The sequence below is a fragment of the Ursus americanus genome, chromosome 12, assembly GCF_024610735.1.
Source record: "Ursus americanus isolate L20-20 chromosome 12, mUrsAme1.1.p, whole genome shotgun sequence".
NCBI classification, from domain to species: Eukaryota; Metazoa; Chordata; class Mammalia; order Carnivora; family Ursidae; genus Ursus; species Ursus americanus.
In genome coordinates, this window is record NC_142138.1 from 70039257 (window position 1) to 70061428 (window position 22172).

General features: G+C 41.0%; 1 protein-coding gene across 6 annotated transcripts; it reads left to right on the forward strand.

The window, feature by feature from the left end:
• The first annotated feature begins 386 nt into the window (after positions 1–386).
• Positions 387–21967, forward strand: PRPF3 (pre-mRNA processing factor 3). 6 transcript variants are annotated; one of them, XM_045790637.2, is made up of 17 exons: positions 403–535; positions 1707–1797; positions 3006–3194; positions 4186–4316; positions 6296–6442; positions 8932–9015; positions 9179–9399; positions 10089–10395; positions 11049–11215; positions 11971–12050; positions 14325–14468; positions 15155–15254; positions 15428–15541; positions 16584–16702; positions 16986–17069; positions 18925–18986; positions 21609–21967. In XM_045790637.2, the coding sequence occupies exons 3-17, from the start codon at positions 3050–3052 to the stop codon at positions 21753–21755; spliced, it is 2052 nt and encodes a 683-aa protein (XP_045646593.1). In that variant the 5' UTR covers positions 403–535; positions 1707–1797; positions 3006–3049; the 3' UTR covers positions 21756–21967. The 6 variants fall into 6 exon arrangements, with proteins under 6 accessions (XP_045646592.1, XP_045646595.1, XP_045646593.1 ...); XM_045790636.2 differs by lacking the exon at positions 1707–1797 and having other exon boundaries at positions 387–535; XM_045790638.2 differs by lacking the exons at positions 403–535; positions 1707–1797 and adding an exon at positions 545–659.
• Positions 21968–22172: the final 205 nt, after the last annotated feature.

Genomic DNA, 22172 nt, shown 5'->3' on the forward strand with positions numbered 1-22172 from the left:
TAGGCACAGATGGGGGGCTGCTATCTTCAGAGTCCTCCTGTGTTCGTCATTTTTCTTGGTGGTCTCTGGCACCATGCTTAAGTAAGGGAGAAAGATTACAGAGGGGTGGCTAATGCTAGCGACAAACGATTCTCAGATGATTTAGTTTCTACCAGATAGGCTCGTTTACCCCGAACGCAGAAGCTCCGCTTTTAGCGCATTTATTCGCACTAGGAGTACAGCAAGCAGCCCAATTTCTGCTTCAGGCAACATTAACTGCGCAGTAATCTAGTTAACCAGATTTCGCGGGAGAAACCTAAAGAAGTAGGAACTTTCACGCGCAAACTTTACGGCTCCGGCACGCATGCGCTTCGCCGAGGGGAAAGTGCTTACTACGGCTGCGCGAATCGGTGGCCCGGCCCTTCCCCGTCACATGTCGGGGGACCGCGGCGTGGCGGCGGCTGTGGCGGTAGCGACGGCAGGCCGTAGGGCGATCGGAGGGTTTCCGGTTCCGGTGTAACGTTCGGGCTCCGTCTCAGGGGCTGAAGTTTGTGAGGTGAGTAGTGGCCCCGGGCCCTGGGAGGGTATCCTCCGGTCTGAGCGGCAAGGGCCAGGGCTCAGCCCAAGGGTAGGACCGAGGCGGGAACGCTCAGTGGGAAGGAAGCCGAAAGAAGTACAAGGTTCTGAGGGAGAATGGGTTGGAGTGAGATTATAGGGAGGAAAAGGGCGGGGGCGGGAAGGGGACGGGGTGGGGAGACTAGCTCTAAGATGAGTTTGGGGAGAACGAGGTGGGGTAGGGAGGCGGTCGGAGATAGGGAGAGAGCAAACAGAAGAATGGGGGTTGCAGGGGGGAAACTCGGGTTACAGCAAATAGCACGGAGTAAGGAAATTCTTCAGAAAATTGGATTCTGCTACCTGCTCATTCAGAGATCCTTCTGCCTTCCTCTTCTTCCACCCCCACCCCACCGCGCCCCGCCCCAGGCAGTTATTGTTGAACATTTGATTAGTGACAAAGCTAGTTACTGTTGGAAACTTTTTTTTTGCTCACTGGCTGTTTAGTGTCCTAGAGTATTGGGTCGAAGTTGAATACATTTGTTAACATGGTACTTGGGCACACTTTTCATCTGATAGAGTGGTACCTCATTTGTTGCTTTGGATTTTCAAATTGCTTACACTTTCTATCCCATGATTCAGTTCTAGTGAAATATAAGACCCGTTAAGGCGAGGATTGTCTGTTATGTTCACTGTTGTATGTATCCTCAGCACACAGTACACTACTTGAGACCTAGTAATTATGCAATAAGTATTTATTGAATGATGAAGAATGATTTAGGTATGGGAATTGGCCTCATTTTGTAAGATGAGTAAACTGAGGCACAGAGGAATTACTTGTCCCAAAGCTGGTAAATAGAGTTCAGTGTTCCAAATGTTCAGCATGAGCTCTTTCTTCCCTCTCTTTGGTGCCTGAGTATGCTTTTTTTGAGTAATGCACATTTAATATGTACAAATTTATAGGCTGTACTGCTATCTCATGAGAGGTGAATAGAGCTGCCACAGAATTATTCATACAACATGACCCTGAGTCACAAAATCTTTCACTCCTGTTTTCATGACTTTAATCTGTTAGCTTCCTGTGGTTATACCAAAATTAAATATATTGTTTAGCAACAGGTCTTATAGAAGATGAACCTGCTCAGAAAGTAGAAATTAATCAGACTATCTTTTAGGAGAAAAGATGTCTTAAAACATCTTGAAAGATTGACTCCCAGAGACCCTGATTTATAGCACTGCTGGGAGGAAGTTTGCTTGGAAATTGAGGTCAGTGCTGTTTATTGACTTTAGGCACTTATGGAGAAAATCAGAGAAACAAAATTTTCTCTATGCTCATGAGCTTTGCTATTTAAGTAGGAGAGCAAAATATAAACATGAATAATGTTGAAGAATTATACTAACTTGCATTAAATAACAGATTTGTTGTAGAAGGTCTTTTATGATAGTGTTTTCTCTGCTAAGCTAAAAAGTAGAAGTGTAAAGATGAAAGGGGAGAGAGAGAAAGTACATCCAAAATTAGGGTATTCTTTTCTGAGCTAAGGGATTAGTCTTATGAAGTCAACTGACAGATCCTGTAGAACGTGAGAGAAAATGATCTGGGTACAGAATTTCCACAGGGATGAATATGACTATATAGAAATGGGACAACATTCTTAAGGATTAGGAGCTTTTTTTTTTTTTTAGTTGTTTAAAGTAGGCTCCACACAACATACAATGTGGGGCTTGAACTCAAAACCCTGAGATTGAGTGTTGCATGCTCTACCAACTGAGCCAGCCAGGCGCCCCAGAATTATGAGCTTTTTTTTTCCTTAGCCGGGGGAAGGCCAGTGGGAAAGGGAAAAAAGAGAATCTCAAGCAGGCTCCAAACCCAGGGTGGAGCCTGACGAGGAGCTCAATCCCATAACCCCAAGATCATGACCTGAGCGAAAATCAAGAGCTGGATGCTTGACCGACTAAGCTACCCAGGCACCCTGGATTATGAGCTTTAATATAGGATGACTGATCTGGATAAGCCCTCTTTTTTTTTTTTTTTATTCATCCTTTAAAAGAAGGGAAACCTACACGTCTAGGCTGGGTTAAGGAATGCCTGCCTGGAAGCAGGAGGAATAGAAAAGCTGGTCTCTGGGTGGACTTTTCAGTCTTGTTTTCAGGTTATATGTTTTCCAGTCCTTGTTATGACAGGATCAAAAAAGAAGGTAGAACTCATTTCTCAGACTAGATTATTCCCAGGGTTTCCTTGTTTATTCCACAGATTTTGCTGATCCACTGATACTTAATGAGTTAGGGTTACAAACAGAATGTGGTTCTTTCTGCTTTGAAATATGGGTTTTAGGGAAAGTATTTGGTTTGAAATGAAGTGCAGGCACTTGCCTGATTGAGAATAAGGGTGAAGATGGCATTCCCGATATACTAAACATTGCCTGGAATGGTCTTTTCCTACCCTCTAAAAGAGGTTTTTCCTGGTTTCTTTTTAGGTGCAGTACTTAATCCATTTGAGCTACCCTCCCTTTCCTGAAGAATGGCACTGTCTAAGAGGGAGCTGGATGAGCTGAAACCATGGATAGAGAAGACAGTGAAGAGGGTGCTGGGCTTCTCAGAGCCCACAGTGGTCACAGCAGCACTGAACTGTGTGGGGAAGGGCATGGACAAGAAGAAGGCAGCTGGTATGTCCTTCGATGAATCTTTGGACTTAACATATAGCCTGATCCCAAACACTGCTTTGAATTTCCCCAAATTCTCTGTTGGGAGTATCTGAAAAGATCAAGCCACATTTTATTTTCTCTTGCATTATAATGGAAATAGGGGAAGTGACTAATTTTGCTTTTTTTCTTATTTTTTATACTACTCATGACTTACTTTTTTTTTTTTTTTTTTTTTAACGTAACCTCTGTACCCAGCGTGGGGCTTGAACTCATGACCCTGAGATCGAGATGCTTTCTCTACCAAATGAGCCGGCCAGGCACCCCATTTGTGTCCTATTTCGAATCTCAGACTAACTTCCTTTAACCAATGCATTGAATTAGCTAAGTTATATTTACTTAAGGAATATGCTAAAGTAGATAGTATATTCCATTCAGATTGACATCTAAATATATCAGATTTTCTGGGGGAAAAAAAAAACATGGAAAAAGTTGAGGAAGGTAGAATTTGCTTATGGTAGTCTCCTAGAGCTTGTTCTTTGGGAAGAGTTAGGGTGATTATTCATCCTAAACTTTGTTTTAAGATTTTATTTAAGAGAGAGCATGAACAAGGGGGAAGGGTAGAGGGAGAGGGAAAAGCAGACTCCCCGCTGAGCAGGGGGCCTTCTGACCCGGAACTCAATCCCAGGACCCTGGGATCATGACCTGAGCCAAAGGCAAGTGCTTAACTAACTGAGCCACCCAAGCACCCTGTTCATCATAAACTTTGATACTCAACCTGAATAGGTTGCTCTGGCTGTGCTACTTCCTACTGCAAAAAATTCTAACAGTACTTTGACCTCAAAAGGTAAGGTCATTCAATGTAAAAGGATTTATGGGAATCCTACAAAGAACTTAGGAAAACATTTCTTTCCCTCCTAGGGATAAAATTTCAGTGTTGGTGTCTATTATATGCCTCGTATTGGACAAGTACTCTTACTTTTTCAACCCTACCACATTTTTTTTTTCCTGTCAGATCATCTGAAACCTTTTCTTGATGATTCTACTCTCCGATTTGTGGACAAACTGTTTGAGGCTGTGGAGGAAGGCCGAAGCTCTAGACATTCCAAGTCTAGCAGTGACAGGAGCAGAAAAAGAGAGCTGAAGGTAGGTTACAGTTAACTATCTGATGAGCTTGGGAGTGTTTTAAATGGTAACAAAGTTGCTGAGCTTACCTGGCTCACACTTTGATATCCACTATTAGAATACATAATATTCAAGAGAGGTACTTAGACATTAAAGGAGAGGAGGTGAACTTGTATTATCACCATCTGTGGTGATGAACTACCTAAGTTCATGGGTTGAAATACTCCAAGGAAACAATTGATAGCTTTGTCCTTTTTCATGTACAGTTAGGAGTTTTTGGTTCTTAGGTTTCCCTATGTCTCCTCCGCCCTCCCCCTTGCTACTACCTATAAATTGATTGCTCTAAGGTTTTATTTGGATTACTTGATAACTAATAGATTGATTCAGAATGTGACTCCACTGCTGTAGACCTCATTGTTGCTCTTTTTAGAGGTTTCTCTGAAATGGACCTGTAGATGGGATACCTAAGAAAAATTATTATTTACTGTGTGTCTTGAGAGCCTACTGTTTGCTGCATAGCATATTGTTGGTCATCGGGCCCCATGAGTGGAGTACTTAAGAGGACCATCATTACTGTCTTACCTCCTTCCCTTTTTATTTGGTAATTGCTGATTCGTTATGCAGTCTTTCAATATTGCGCTTCACGTGGCTGATTTCTCTATCTCTTTTCTGTCTCTTCCATTAAAAAAAGTCTTTTCTGTGACTCCCATCAAACCTTCCAAAGTGCATTTGATACCTCGGCTATCCTATTGCTTTTCCTGAGGCACAGAGAGTGAATAAGCAATGTCTGCTTGGTCCCTGGCCAGGCTCTGGTACCAAGAGAAATAGAGAACCGTGTGCCTTTTGTGTTGAAGGCATTGTAAGGTGTTCAGAGGAATGAGAAATAGTCCTTGCCTGAAAGCAATTTGCAGTTTAAGGTGGGGCACAACAAAATACAGTCACAAATTATAAAATCTAAGTAGCAGTTTCATATACATTTTAGAGTTGACTGTAGAGTCAGACTGATGTTAAATTTGTTGTGTTTAAGGGGGAATGCTTGACCCACAATATACACAGCTCTGTGGAGTGAAGCTAGTGCTATAACAGGGCATGTGGCTGTGTAAGTGCTGAGGCATGCTGTGAACGAAGTGACTACATTGGGTGGGATTAATCAAAATGGTTTCTTGAAGGAGGTATCTAGATAGCCTTGGGATATGGGTCCCATTTTGGTCCATTCAAGTCCCCACCCCACACAATATATTATGGGAGAGTCCTTTTTCTTGAACTGTAGGAGTTCCAGGAAGCGCTCGCCCCTGGCCGAGGATATGTCCTTGCAAAACACGAGCCCTCCTAGTGAAGAGGGGATGTCACCCAAAGCCTACCACCGGTGTGTACATTTGCTTTTTCCCATTGTCCCTTCCAGTTGGCCACTCTTGGTCCTGTTAAATTCACCTTGCAAATTAGTCAACATATTTGAGTTCCCATTGTTTGATGAGAACAAGTGTTATTGGGGAATACTGAAGAAGAAAGAGAAAACCCCTGTCCTGGAAGAGCTTAGACTCTAGTTGGGAGAAAGTACTAACATTGAAAGACTTAACACTTGGCAAGCAGAATATCAGCAGTGTAATTTTATGTAGTATGAACCCAGGTCTTAAGTGCTAAGAGGATATGAAACAACAGTTTGATCAGAGTGGGATGAGATTATTTATGAGGAAAACTTCCTGGAGGAGGTGAGTTTCAGGCAGGATTTGGAATAAGGGTGTGGATAAGTTGAGGGAAATCATTATAAATGTAGGCAGTAGCATTTGTAAAGACCTTGAGATGGGAACACTTATAAGGACATGGAGATGAAATTTGCTTGACTGGAGTAGGAGAATGATGAAGTTGGGTGAAATGGTCTGTTTGGTGGAGGGTCTAGAGGACTCTGGGAAAAGCCACAAAATGCTGACAGGGACTAGGATGATTCTTCCCTTCTTCCATGGGCAGGGAGACAACTCTTCTTTCGTCTTGGGTTTCCTTAGGAAGTGTTCGGTGATGACTCTGAGATCTCCAAGGAATCATCAGGAGTAAAGAAGCGACGGATACCCCGTTTTGAGGAGGTGGAAGAAGAGCCTGAAGTGATCCCTGGGCCTCCCTCAGAGAGTCCTGGTATGCTAACTAAGCTCCAGGTGAGTAATTAGGAACTGAAAGCAGTGATTTTATGAGTTGAAGAAGCAAGAGATGCGTGGGTCCAGATTTGTTGTGACCTTAATTTGAGTTAGTAGTTAGCATTGGGGAAGGCTATTAAAATTGTATTTAGTGATTATGTGGCAGACAAGGTGTATTACATACATCATTTGCGCAAGTGCGTACCTCATTGGATCATTGAGAAAATTATTGAAATAATCAGAACTTGGCTTGATGGCAGAGGAGAATTTCCAGGTATAATGCAGAGACAAGACCATATAATCCACTAAAAGTAATTTCAAGTTGACTTTGTTGTTTGGAGGGTTTGTGGGGTTTTTTTGTTTTTGTTTTTCATTTAGGTGTTACTATTTAAAGAGAGAGAGCACACACGCAAGCAGGGGAGGAGGGCAGAGGGAGAGAATCCCAAGCAGACTCTGTGATGAGCACAGAGCCCAGCAGAGGGCTCAATCCAAGAGCCAAAACCAAGAGTCAGACGCTTGACTGACTGAGCCACCCAGGTGCCCTGACTTTGTGGTGGTGTTTGTTTTTTTTTTAATAGGAATTATCTGGGGGCGCATGGGTGGCTCAGTCAGTTAAGCGTATGCTTTTGGCTCAGGTCATGATCCTGGGGTCCTGGGATTGAGCTCCATGTCTGGCTCCCTGCTCAGTGGGGTGTCTGCTTCTCCCTCTCCGCCTGCCCCAACTCATGCTCTCTCTCTCACTTGCTTTCTCAGATAAAGTGTCTTTTTAAAAAAACAACAATTTTGTTACCATATAAACAGTAAATATTTCTTGTACCATTTAAAATTTCTTGGAAGGTAAATAGAATATATACATATATGTGTATGGATGGGTAGATGAATTTCTTTCTTTTTTTTATAAGGTAGGGAGGGGCAGAGGGAGACGGAGAGAGAGACTCTTAAGCAGGCTCCATGCCCAGCGCATAGCCTATCGCGGGGCTCGATCTCATGACCCTGAGATCATGGCCTGAGGTGAAATCAAGAGTTGGACACTAAACCGATTGAGCCACGCCGTTGCCCCTGAATTTGCTTATTTATATCTATATATGGTAGTTCTGCAAGGAAAGAAACTGATACTGATGCTTTATTTAGAATAGGGGTGGAAGAAATTTTAATACGCCCTTTTGTACCTTTTTTTGCATTTTGAATTATGTAAATATATCACCTACTCAAAAAAAATATTAAAAAAGTAAATTTTAAAAGGGCTCCTGGTGAACTCAGTGAGAAGAGCATGGGACTCTTGATCTTGGGGTCGTGAGTGCAAGCCCCACGTTGGGTGTAGAGATTACTTAAATAAATAAAACTTTAAAAATAAATTAAAGATACATTTTAAAAAATATATTGAAGCACCTTGGCAGCAAGGTCTCTTTTGGAAAATTCAAGAAGAGTTACTTGATTGTATTCTCAAAGCTTATTTTCGTATTCTTGAGGACCAAAGAAGGGTTTTACAGAGGCTAGGAAACAGGTCTTTGCTTTGTTGTCTCCAGTTACCCAAAGCAGGCATTCATAAAAAGTATAATTTGGGGTACCTGGATGGCTCAGTCGGAAGAGCATGCAATTCTTGATCTTAGGGTCCTGAGTTCGAATCTCATGTTGGGTATAGAAATTTCAAAAAATAAATAAATATACTTTTAAAAAGTATGTTAATTTGTGTGGATTCTGTTAGGAGTTTTGTTTAAATGCTCATAATAGTCTCGTAATGTAGGTACTATTTTTACCCTTTTTAGACACTTGGAGTTTTAGAGATTAAATACCATGTCCAGGGTCACACAAGCATTAAGCTTCAGAGTTAAAATTCAAGCTCAGGTTTCTCTTAACCTGCGTCTTTATTTTTCTTTTTTTTTTTTTTTAAGATTTATTTATTTATTTTGAGAGAGAGAGGGGAGAAGCAGTGGGATAGGGAGAGGGAGAATCCCAAGCAGACTCCTTGCTGAGCATGGAGCCCGTCGCAGGGCTCCATCCCACAGAGATCATGACCTAAGCCAAAAAACATGAGTCAGACACTTAACCTGAGTCTTAATTATCAAGTTATGTTACTACCTAACATGCCAATCCTTCAATAGAATGATGGGTTGAAAAGTTTCAGTGCTGAGCTATGTAAGCTTATCTTTACTTTTCTATCCAGTGGTACAGGCAGAATATGATGGGTTCATTCAAAAAATTTTAGTTCTCTAGACCTGAAAGCCTTTACATTTAGGAACCTATATAGGACAAATAAAAAAAGAGATATTGAGGCGCCTGGGTGGCTCAGTCGGTCAAGCGTCTGTCTTCGGCTTCATGATCCCAGGGTCCTGGCATCAAGCCCTGCGGCAAGCTCCCTGCTCAGCAGGGAGCCTTCTTCTCCTTCTCCCTCTGCTGCTCCCCCTGCTTGTGCTCTCTCACTCTCCCGCCGTCAAATGAATAAATAAAATCTTAAAAAAAAAAAAAAAAAAGATGTTAACAGTTTTTTAACTTTTCCCCATCGAGAACAGATCAAACAGATGATGGAGGCAGCTACACGGCAAATCGAGGAAAGGAAAAAACAGCTGAGCTTCATCAGCCCCCCCACACCTCAGGTATTGTGAAAAGAAGACTCTTTAGCGTAAGAATTTCTTGTCGTCCACTCATTTGACAGTCTGGAAGGTGACTGCATGTTCCACCCCACAGTCTACCAGTCTGTGTGTATGACCTGTCTGCCTGTCTAATTCTGATTCTGACTTCTTTTTCTCTGTTTCACAGCCAAAGACTCCTTCTTCCTCCCAACCAGAGCGGCTTCCAATTGGCAACACTATTCAGCCCTCCCAGGCTGCCACTTTCATGAATGATGCCATTGAGAAGGCAAGGAAGGCAGCTGAACTACAAGCCCGCATCCAAGCCCAGCTGGCACTGAAGCCAGGGCTCATTGGCAATGCCAACATGGTGGGCCTGGCCAATCTCCATGCCATGGGCATTGCTCCCCCGTGAGTATCTGTTTCATGGAATCTCTTATTATTTCTGAAGCTGGAGAAGCAATAAGTACCTTTGAAAGTTAAACCAACAACAACAACAACAACAAAACCTTGGAATGTTACCCTCTTCTTCCAAGGAACCTACGTCAGTTCTTAGTTTTATATTTCTTACATACTTAATAAATACCAGTTACCTTCTTTTAGCTTCCTTGTTGCAGAATTTATCTTCTTTTTACAATTGGTAGAACTGAGGTTAAGATTATTCATCTATTGTTGGAGCTAGGACTAGAACCGGGTCCCCTGGTTCCTAACTCAGAGCCAAATCCATTAAATCATAGTGAGTGATTCCAGATCTGAGAGTTCTCTACGCTGCGTAAGGATGATAGACTTTACATTTAGCACTTACAGTTGGTTTGGCATATTATGTCTGACTCAGAAATTGAGGAGTGATATAGGATTGCAAGTTCTTATCAATGTAATATATATATAAACACATTTCATCTGATTGTGTTCTGTACTCAAATATTCAGTTTGATGTTTTCAATCAAGGTGTTAACTGCTATTCACTGATGGACTTATGTTCCCTAGAATTGTGTAACCTGTTCCCTTTGTTGGGTTTGATTTGTCTTATTTTCTTTTGTTTTTGTTTGCTTTATTTATTGTCCCACGTGACATTTATTTCTTTGTGGGCTATTTCTCAGGAAGGTGGAGTTAAAAGATCAAACTAAACCTACACCACTGATTCTCGATGAGCAAGGTCGCACTGTAGACGCAACAGGCAAGGAGATTGAGCTGACACACCGCATGCCTACTCTGAAGGCCAATATTCGTGCTGTGAAAAGGGAACAATTCAAACAACAGCTAAAAGAAAAGCCATCAGAAGACATGGAGTCTAATACCTTTTTTGACCCCCGAGTCTCAATTGCCCCTTCCCAGCGCCAGAGACGCACTTTCAAATTCCATGACAAGGGCAAATTTGAGAAGATTGCCCAACGATTACGGACAAAGGTACCTGGTTTAGAATATAACCTAGAACTTCAAAGAAGTTAGGAAGGGAACAAAGGAAATTTAATACAGTCCTAAAATACTATCAATTCAATTCTATAAGTTTTAGGCAATTAGATACCCAAGTAATAAAGCAATGACTAATTTTTAAAATACTTCACTTATTCCTATAATACTTGATTTTTAGCTGATTTGTCTTAATTACATTCTGCCTATGTGGAAATAAAACTGAGTTTGAAAATTCACATACAAACAGTGAAAGGAAACAATTCAGAACACTTGACTGAGGAAAGCTAGCCTGGTGTTACTTACTGCAGATAAATTAACTCCACACGTGGAGAGTTGAATTGACTGTATATTCAGTGAGTTTTGCTCTTGTTTTCATCCTCTAAGAATGGTGTTTTCATAAAATTCCATTTCTGCATATTTGCTGTGGGCACACACTGTGGGGTGAAGGGTGGTGATGAGAGTAGTTGTATGTAAGTCAGCTAGGGATAAAAAAGGTAGAAGGTTCTTTTCTTTTAAGCTTTCAGAAATTATGAACTCTTTGCATTAGGCATAAAGAATTCAACAAGAGAGTGCTTTAAAATTGGGGTTCTGTCATGTCCCTGTTTGCTGTGACTCCAATTTCACGTCTTGCTTTATCTTGTCTTTAGGCTCAACTGGAGAAGCTGCAGGCAGAGATCTCACAGGCAGCTCGAAAAACAGGCATCCATACTTCAACTAGGCTGGCCCTCATTGCTCCTAAAAAAGAGTTAAAGGAAGGAGACATCCCTGAAATTGAGTGGTGGGACTCTTACATCATCCCCAATGGCTTTGACCTGTGAGTCTGTTCGTTAATACCTTTTAATAAGGCTAGAGTTTTATTGGGAGAGATGATGCTCATGCATTAAGCAAAATTTAAAATCCTGGGGAAATAAGTAACTGCACAGAGACTCACATATTCATGAAGAATATGTTGTATAGAATGTTTTCGTTTTGGGGGTTAACGTAGGAAGAAACAGACACACATAATCTAAAAGAGAAACGATGTAAATTTTATATTTGCTTTTGTTATACATAGTTTTCTTAATTACATTTTTCTGCTACTTATAATAGGTTTTTATATTTCTTAAAGATCCAGTCCTAGAATAGAGGAAGGATTCTTAATTGATGGGGAGAGAATGGTAAATAAAGCATTTATGAAACATTCGGAGAGCTTTAATTATATCCGTTCTGTAATTCTGATACATGGCTTTGGGAGACTGTGTTTCAGCCTTTCCCCTTACCCTTCCTTTTGTCAACCACTGTCGCAGGGAGTTATTGTTACTAGTGAGAGAGTGTGACATCCATCAGGGATGTTAGGGTAAGAAAAAGGTTGAATGATTAGTGGGGAGAGTATGTCCAACCTTAGTGGGAGCCAGTTTTCTCATCTTGAAAATCCTGTGTAATATGATTAGATGTTGTAGATATACAAACACTAAAAAGTGCTAGAACACATTATGGAGAGTGCACTTTTTCATTGTGTTTCTGAGACTCTCTCTCTCTCGGAATTGTTTCTACTCACATATCCTGTTTTCCTTCTTCCTCCAATTTTAGTACAGAGGAAAATCCCAAGAGAGAAGATTATTTTGGAATCACAAATCTTGTTGAACATCCAGCCCAACTCAACCCCCCAGGTAATGTATAGATTACTCAACTAAGGCTCTAAGAAGTATTATCCAATAGAACTTCATGTGATAATGAAAACGTTCTCTACTCGTGCTGACCATACGGTACCTACTATCCACTTGTGACTATTGAGCACTTGAAAACTGAGGTGCACTAATACCACTGAAAGACTGCATTTTTAATTATCTTCAATTTTAATTAATTTCAATTTAAATAGAGTATATGCGGGGCGCCTGGGTGACCCAGTTGGTTAACATCTGACTCTTGATTTCAGCTCAGGTCATGATCTCGGGGTCGTGGGATCGAGCTCTGTCAGGCTCTGTGCTGGGTGTGGAGCCTGCTTAAGATTCTCTCTCTCCCTCTGCTGCTGCTCCTCGTGTGCAGGCGCGCTCTTTCTCTCTCCTTATAAATAAATAAATCTTTAAAAGAGGATGGATAGGGGCTCCTGGGTGGCGCAGCGGTTAAGCGTCTGCCTTCAGCTCAGGGCGTGATCCCGGCGTTCTGGGATCGAGCCCCACATCAGGCTCCTCCGCTATGAGCCTGCTTCTCCCTCTCCCACTCCCCCTGCTTGTGTTCCCTCTCTCGCTGGCTGTCTCTATCTCTGTCGAATAAATAAATAAAATCTTTAAAAAAAATAAAAAAATAAAAAAAAATAAAAGAGGATGGATAGATAGGTAGTGTATGTATGTGGCTGCTGGCTGCAGTATTGGACAGTGCAGCTCTAGGGCATTGAGGCCTACTCCAGAGATGGTTTCACTGATGTATACAACAAGGTGGGTTTTAAAAGTCATTCTTGGGATGCCTGAGTGGCTCAGTCAGTTAAGCGTCTGACTCTTGATCTCTGTTCAGGTCTTGATCTCAGGGTTGTGGGCTATGTTGGGCTCCACACTGGGCACGGAGCCTACTTTAAAAAAATAAAAAATAAAAAGCATGCATATCTTTGACTCCCAACTCCTCTTGTAGACCATTACTAAATAGCTGCCCTTCTTCAGTCTTCTTTGTCTTTACCCTTTCTCTCTATCATTTTTGTGGCAAAAGCCTGTTGGCTTAATCAAAAGAGATAGGTTTTAGTTATGGCTGTGTTTTTAACTAGCCGAATCCCTTGGGTAAATCACTTAGAACACACAACTTTCTCACATGTAGAGATAATATTAGCTGTTACATCTTCTTAAAAGCATGCAGATCAGGGGCGCCTGGGTGGCTCAGTCGTTGGGCATCTGCCTTGGGCTCAGGGCGTGATCCTAGGGTCCTGGGATCAAGCCCCACATCAGGCTCCTCCACTAGGAGCCTGCTTCTTCCTCTCCCACTCCCCCTGCTTGTGTTCTCTCACTGGTTGTCAAATAAATAAATAAAATCTTAAAAAAAAAAAAGCATGCAGATCATAAAAGATTTTAACACTTTCATCAGATTTGGGATGAATAGAGGAGATAATACCTCAATTAGTAAATTTGGAAAAATAGATTGAGACCTTAAGGTAATACAGTGTATGATAATCGTTGACTATTACTTAATCAGAGTCTACTTAGATGTCATCAGTATGGAGGATCATTAGAAGAACATAAGGGATTTTGTTTGCTTTTAAAATTGAGAGGCACCTGGGTGGCTCAGTTGAGCATCTGACTCTTGGTTTCACCTCAGGTTATGATCTCAGAGTCATGAGATCAAGGGGAACCCCACATCAGGCTCCATGCTCAGTGGGGAGTCTGCTTGAGATTCTCTCCCTTTCCCCACTTCCATGTGCGCACACTTTCTCTATAAAATAAATAAATAAATCATCAAAAAATAATAAAAAGTTGAGGGGGCGCCTGCCTGGCTCAAGTCAGAAGAGCATGTGACTCTTGATCTCAGGGTCATGAGTTTGAGCCCCACTTTGGATGTAGACATTGCTTAAGTAACCTTTAAAAATAATAATAAGTAAAATTAAATAAAAAGTTGAGTAAACCTGCTCTGGGAGTCTGGAGGATTTTCCCCAATCCCTAGAACTCTAAAATTATAAATTTCATCATCTTGGCCCCACCTACCCCAAATCCTCATATAATACAACTGGAGCAGCTCTCATTTTGTTTTCTGTATTTGCCACTTTTCAGTTAAAGGGTTCAACTTCAAGAAAAAACAAGTTAGAACACTCTCATGAAAGATAATGCTTTTTAAAAATGTAACATACTGCCATTATTACAACCTAAAAATAGTAACAATTCAAGTTTCTGTTAATGTGATTGATATTCACCTACATTCCTCTAATAGGCTTAATGCTTGTGTACTTTCATTTCTCTACCTGGCAGTTGACAATGACACACCAGTTACTCTGGGGGTATATCTTACCAAGAAGGAACAGAAGAAACTTCGAAGGCAAACAAGGAGGGAAGCACAGAAGGAACTACAAGAGAAAGTCAGGCTGGGCCTGATGCCTCCTCCAGAACCCAAAGGTACATATCTTAGAGGCAGGGAAGAAAGCGTGGTGCATTTGTTTATCTCTAATTCTAGAGGAACTTTCGCATGCCCCTATATTTGGGTGCTTTCCATTTCTGAATCATTCATTGATTTTTTTTTCCTTCCTTTTCTTACATTTTCTATAATCTTAAGACAGGTCAACATATTCACTGTAGAGGTCATTTAAGGCTTATTTTTAAGTATAAAAATATATAACAGTGTGATCTTCCTGGAAGAATAATGGTCTTGAAATTCATGAAGATAGTAGCTGCGGTGTGTGCATAAAGTTGTTTTATACTTAATATTTGAAAAATGAAAATACTGTTAAAAGGGACCTTCATTCCTGTAGTTCCCATTATCATTCAGTAATATTTTAAGTGAGCATTGTTATATGTAGGATCTTTCACTAAATGCTTTGATCAGAGTGAAAAATACCAAAGAAATTAAGTTCCTTATCTTTCATAAATTTTCAAGCAGTGTAGGTAAACATAGACCAACTATTTAGATTGTGTGTCCTTCTACAATTGCTGAGTTAACTGGATGGACTTTTCAAGGTAGGGGTTTGTGGAGGAAACGAGCTTTGAGCGGAGATTTGAAATAGGTAAACCGTATGAATTCAGAAGAGATAACAGGTTATCCCAGCTGGAGAATTAATTGTTTTCTATCCTCTCTCCATGTGCAGTGAGAATTTCAAATTTGATGCGAGTATTAGGAACAGAAGCTGTTCAAGACCCCACGAAGGTAGAAGCCCATGTCAGAGCTCAGATGGCAAAAAGACAGAAGTAAGTGCCATGGGATTGGGTGGAAACCCAGGGCAAGTACCTTTCCCAGACTCTTCTGGGGGGATCCATATTTGGAGGGAGGGGAGAGTCCTCTGTTGCTCTCTCTTTCCCTCAGCTTTGCCTCTGATCTTCAATGCCTTTCTCACTTGTGGATGTCCTTCCTGTCACGACAGAGCGCATGAAGAGGCCAACGCTGCCCGAAAACTTACAGCAGAACAGAGAAAGGTCAAGAAAATTAAAAAGCTTAAAGAAGACATTTCACAGGGGGTACACATATCTGTATATAGGTAGGTGTCCAGTCTGGGCTAGCCTTTGCCTTAGAAATATCAAAAATTTTCCAAGTGCTTGAGGCAGAATCAGTGTGGTGTAAAGCATACCCAACACCAGTCCCCACTCTCTTCTATGACCCCAGCATGAATCAGGAGCTAGTAAATCTTTTATAATGAGGCAGGTTTAAAGACTTACTTTTCTATCTCTGAGGCTTTTCAATGAACCAGTACTAGTTCTGAAGAATGAATGAATGAATATACCTGTTGAGACCAACCTATGAACTAAGGATCATTCATCCTTTGTGAAATATAAAATAACCTATTTCTCCAGGAAGCATTAAAAGTTCTTTGTTCAGAAACTATATTCTTATCCTCACTTTTTGCAGTAATCCTTTTATTTCCACTCCGAAGTACATTTTTTACATTGTAAATATTTTCTGTATTACTGTTGATTCAACATTTTTATTCTTTTATGTTGAGTGCATGTGTACCTTCCATTTTTTAAAATGCGCTCCTTTTTAATAACTAGCTCTTTATTATGAAAGTGGTACATTATTGTAAAAGTAGTGAAAGCTCATTAAAAAATTCTTTTAATCTAATACTACAGAAAGCCCTTACTGAATGTCCCCTTCCTACTCTCTGATCCCTAAGTGTGACTAACAGTTTTTTGTGTAGCCTTCTAGAAATTTTCCTTGCGTAGCATTCTGACTATTTTACGTCATAAGCATCTAGGAGACAAAGAATTTGATCTTTATACTGTCAAAAACAATTAGCTTACACATATTTTTAGATGATGGTAAATACCTCTCCTTTCTTAGAGTTAATTTGGATTACCTGCTGTTTGTTGTAGGGTGTACAGTACTAGGCTTTGAAGTATAAGACAGTGGAATTACTGCGAGATTCATTGATTCTATCTTTCAAGCATTAGCGTACTTGCTTACTTCAAAGGCCTTTATTTTTAGAGAGAAAACCATTTTGGATCCATCTGTTTATTTGCCATTCCATTCAGGCAGCTACTGATGCTGAAACAAAAGCCATAACTAAACTTTCCCTTCTCCAGAGTTCGAAATTTGAGCAACCCAGCCAAGAAGTTCAAGATTGAGGCCAATGCTGGGCAGCTGTACCTGACAGGGGTGGTGGTACTGCACAAGGATGTCAACGTGGTAGTAGTGGAAGGGGGTGAGTCTGAAAAAACTGAGGGAGACCGTCCCCACGCAACCCTCGGCCTTGAAGTGATTAGAATGGTGGGGAGAAAGGAGGAAAATAGAGTTTTAGAGCCATACCTGGGTATAATATCCTGGGCTTCTGTTTCGGTGTTTATTGGAGTAGAAGGACCTAAGATGTGGTTCCTGGGATTCTTCAACTACCGCATTAAGGTCTGAGTAACAAATGATCTCAGAGGTTCTTTCTACTTCATCATCTTCCACAATTCTGGCAAAATTCTCCTTCTCTCTGTTTCCAGGCCCCAAGGCCCAGAAGAAGTTTAAGCGTCTTATGCTGCATCGGATAAAATGGGATGAACAGACATCTAACACAAAGGGAGATGGTGAATGGGGGTTAGAGGGAATTTAGTGGGAGGTGGGGATGGTACTCTGTCCATTCATCTATTCCCTCCCAGTGACACTTGCTCACACTTGATAATGTTGAGGAATTTTATTTTTACATATTTTTAAGATTTTATTTATTTATTTGTTTGAAAGAGAGAGCTAGTGAGAGGCAGAGGGAGAAGTAGACCCCCACTGAGCAGGGAGCCCAATGGGGGGCTTGATCCCAGGACCCTGAGATCATGACCTGAGCCAAAGGCAGACGCTTAACCAACTGAGCCACCCCGGTGCCCCTGTTCAGGAATTTTAGAAATTTTAGTCATTTGGACTTTAGTATTTATTGTGTGATGATATGTGTGTTAGTTATTTTTCTGCTTGACCTTTAAGGCCTTTCTACCAGCTGGTTTCCCTGTCTGCCTGGTCACTGGTTATGAGAGTGTATTTAGTTTGTGAAAATTCAGCAAGCTGTGAATGCTTTTTTTTTTTTTAAAGATTTTATTTATTTATTTGACGGAAACAGAGCATAAGCAGGGGGAATGGCGAGCAGAGAAAGAAGCAGGCTCCCTGCTAAGCAGGGAGCCTGATGTGGGGCTTGATGTCAGGACCCTGAGATCATGACCCAAACCGAAAGCAGACGCTTCACCACCTGAACTACACAGGTGACATAAGCTATGCACTTACGTGTGCATTGTCTGAGTATTTTTTGAAAAAAGCTTTTTAAAGGGTTGAAGGCAAAAAATATATATATACTTTTATTCTTTTGCCCAACTTTATATATGTGTAAAATATAAAATTACATGTATATATTTGATACCTTCCTGTCGTCATTTTTCTATCAATACTCATTCTTCCCTTCTTTATTTTATTTTATTTATTTATTTTTTTTTTTAAAGATTTTATTTATTTGACAGAGACAGAGACAGCCAGCGAGAGAGGGAACACAAGCAGGGGGAGTGGGAGGGGAAGAAGCAGGCTCATAGCAGAGGAGCCTGACGTGGGGCTCGATCCCACAACGCCGGGATCACGCCCTGAGCCAAAAGCAGACGCTCAACCGCTGTGCCACCCAGGCGCCCCATTCTTCCCTTCTTTAAAGACCTGGGTTGGCATTTAACATGCATAGAGAGCCTTACTTTCTTAATTTTACCTAACTTTGGCCCTCTTAAATTTTAAAGTATTTTCGTGCCCTACTTACTTAAGGTACACTTTTTACTACAACTGACCTATATTTTCTTTTGTTTTGCAAGATTTCTAAGATATTTTCACTTAGTTTATCTGCCCTCTTTCTCCACTAGATTAAAAATTCCTTGATAAGGGACTCTTTATGTTAGCATCTGAAGCTTGTCTCTCAGAGTGCTTAGGACAAGTTTTGTTTGTTTGTTTTGAAGATTTTATTTATTTATTTGACACAGAGCACAAGCATGGAGAGCAGCAGGGAGAGGGAGAAGCAGGCTCCCACTGAGCAGAGAGCCCGATGTGGGGCTTAATCCCAGGACCCTGGGATCATGACCTGAGCTGAGGGCAGACACTTAACCAACTGAGCCACCCTGGCGCCCCTTAGGACAAGTTTTTATTTTTGATTGCTTGTCTTTTATTTATCCCCTTATTCCCAGTACCTGAGGCAGCTCTTGATATATGGTAGGTGCTCAGTAAATGTTGAATTAATTAATATCTCCGCCTATTTGGAGCTTTCAGTCTAATTTGGGGAAAATAAAAATAACAAAAGACATTTGACCCTGATACATGGCAAAGGGGGGATGATATTTAAAAGAATTGGGGTAGACTTGAGTACTCTTTGTTTAGAACCTAGATCTTGGTCTCTATGTCTAGAGCAAGATTTAGCTATATTGTCTTTTCCAGATGATGAGGAATCTGATGAGGAAGCTGTGAAGAAAACCAACAAATGTGTACTAGTCTGGGAGGTAGGTGATCTTCTGTTAAACACTGAAGCAGAACTGTAGCTAATTCCTGGTGGTTTTTACCATTCTAGTGGAGCGGTAGAGTGGTAAAACTAAGCAATGACTGATTCCTTAAGTAATTCATGTTTCTTTTCAGAATTCATTGGTAAATGTTTGACAGCAGATTCTTCCTGCTTATATTTTAGTCAAATTGATGAGTATATAGTATATGCCACCTGGGGAGAGTATGCAAAACTGGTGGCAAGAATACAAATTCTCGACTAAGTCATTTATTTCACAGTCATGCATATGAGATGTGGAAAGAGAAGAATGAATCATTGTGGGATTTTTTTAGTCTGGATATAATGAAAGAAGTACTAGATTTAAGAATATAAAGTTGGGAGTCTGGGCAGTACCACTCACTAGCTGTTCAACTGGGTGTCAAGACACTTTAACATCAATTACTGTCGGTTTGTCTACAAAATGTGGATATTATTTTCCCTTTCTATTTGTCAGTCTTTTTCTGAGCAGAAGTAGATTACTATATGATAGTGCTCTGTAAAATGGAGCTTGTTTATGGTTATACAGCTAGCTCCCTTGCCCCTGAAATCTTAGTGAACCAGTATTCATTCTGAAAAATGAATTAATGAATATGCTTATTCAGGCCAAGAATTGAATTAAGGATTGTTCATTGTTTGTGAAGCATAAAATACCATCCTGTTTTTCCAGCAAGCATTAAAAATTTCTTTCTTGAATAATTATATCTTTATCCTGATGTATTGCAGGAATCCTTTCTTTCCCACTCCAAGATACATTTTTTACATTGTAAATATTTTCTACCTTTGTGTTGATTTAATGTTTTAATTTTTTCTTTTATGTTGAGTACATGTATATCTTTTATTTTTTAAATGTACTCATGCTTAGTAACTAGTTCTTTATTACAAAAGTATTATTTCAAAAGTGGTAAATGCTTATTAAAATAATTCTAATAACACAGAAGAACACTTACTGAAATGGTCCCCTTCTAATTCTCTGATTCTTTAAGACCACTCTTTATAGGCAATTGTTAATGTTCTTCATGTATCCTTTTGTCTTATCCTAGACTCCTCCAATTTATGCATACAAATTAGACCATAATAACCATGATACCCCACCTGCATATTTAAGATCCCAACCCCTTCATCTTTTCCAATTTCTCTTCCATTTATCTCTGAGAGTCCACAGGAATTGTATCTCAGGTTCAGGAACAAGCCAGGTTCTACTCTAGCTTCTTATTGGAATTTTATCCCTGAAAGTCTCTGGAGATAGCACTTTATGACTGCTATTGCTGCTGGTGCCTTTGGCAAGATTGTGATTACACCCAGTACTGTATGTTTTTCTATTGTAGTTCTCTTTGGGTACCCCCCGCCCCTCGCTGTTCCTGTTCCCCTCTTCCCCTTGCCCTCATATTGTTCTTGGCCAGTGGGCCCCAAAGCCTCCTGCTTGTATACAGAGTCTCACTGAGTCTCAGTGGAAAGAGTCCTTTCAGCCTTTGGTTCTCTCTTTAAAGGCCCAAATCTAGTCCTCGAGGCCTGGTGGGTAAGTAGTTCATTCCATCTCACCCTCCATAGTCCTTCCTGACTTGCTCTTTCACCCAGGTATCAGAGCACAGAATTCCTCATCCTCCATTCAGTCAAAACAACTAAAACCTTTGGGGCGCCTGGGTGGCTCAGTCAGTTAAGCATCTGCCTTCGGCTCAGGTCATGATCCCAGGCTCCTGGGATCGAGCCCCGCATTAGGCTCCCTGCTCGGCGGGGAGCCTGCTTCTTCCTCTCCCTCTGCCTGCTGCTCCCCCTACTTGTGCTCGCTCGCTCTCTGTCAAATAAATAAATATCTTAAAAAAAAAAATTGAAACCTTTATGCCTATAAATTCATGAAGACTCACACAAATATCGAAGGGAATGGAGGTTAGAATATTTTACCATAAAACAGTGCTCAACTGGGCACATTGCTACACAAATGTTACTAGGTTTTAAAGATTCATTTATTTAAGGGGTGCCTGGTTGGCTCAGTCGGTTGTGTCTACCTTTGGCTCAGGTCATGATCTCATGGTCTTGGGATCAAGCCTCCGTGGGGCTCCCTGCTCAGCAGAAAGTCTGCTTCTCTCTCCCTCTGCCCCTCCATCTCACTTGTGCACACACAATGGCCCTGCTTCTTTCTCAAATAAAGTCTTTTAAAATAAATAAAAATTTTATTCATTTGAGAGAGTGTGTGTGTGTGTGTGCATGTGCACATGGGGAGGGGGAGAGGGAGAGGGAGAGAATCTTAAGCAGACTTCCTGCTGAGCACAGAGCCTGACGCGGGGCTTGATCTCACAACCCTGAGATCATGACCTGAGCCGAAATCAAGAGTCGGATGCTTAACTGACAGAGCCACCCAGGTGCCTCAAAATTGTTATTAGGTTTTAGGAAAGAGTATTATATCTGATTTAAATTAGAAATTGCAGTGTTTTGGGGCACCTGGCTGACTCAGTTGGTGGCGCCTACAACTCGATCTCGGGGTTGTAGGTTGGAGCCCCACGCTGGGTGTAGAGATTACTTAGAAAAACAAATAAAATCTTTAAAAAAAATTGCAGGGTTCTTATTACAGATTTTTTCTCTTTCCCAGGGTACAGCCAAAGACCGGAGCTTTGGGGAGATGAAGTTCAAACAGTGCCCTACAGAGAACATGGCTCGAGAGCACTTCAAAAAGCATGGGGCTGAACACTACTGGGACCTTGCGCTGAGTGAATCTGTGTTGGAGTCCACCGACTGAAACTACTGCAAGCCCTTGCCTCTCCCCTCCTGCCTTTGTCTCTTCAGTCCTCTTATTTTACTTCCCAACCCAGTCCCACTTGTGTGTGTGATCTCAGAACTGTGCCAAGCTGACATTGGGACAAAGGGAAAACACCTTAGTCCCTTCCCCAGTCAGCCTGGTGCTGCCCTTTATTCCCCATATGTGCATATGATTAAAGAGTTATTTTTAAAGTTGGTATGATATTTTTCACACACTTATAGGTATTGGAGTTTGGGTCTTCAGGTGATCTTTTCTCCCAACTTCTAGCAATTGCTGTGGAAAAAGAAAATTTTGTCATTGATATCTGTGTATATATGAATGGATGAATGGATGAACGGATGGATATGTATTTTTCATGTCTGATGGACATTTCTCACGTCATCTTGGAGCAAGAGT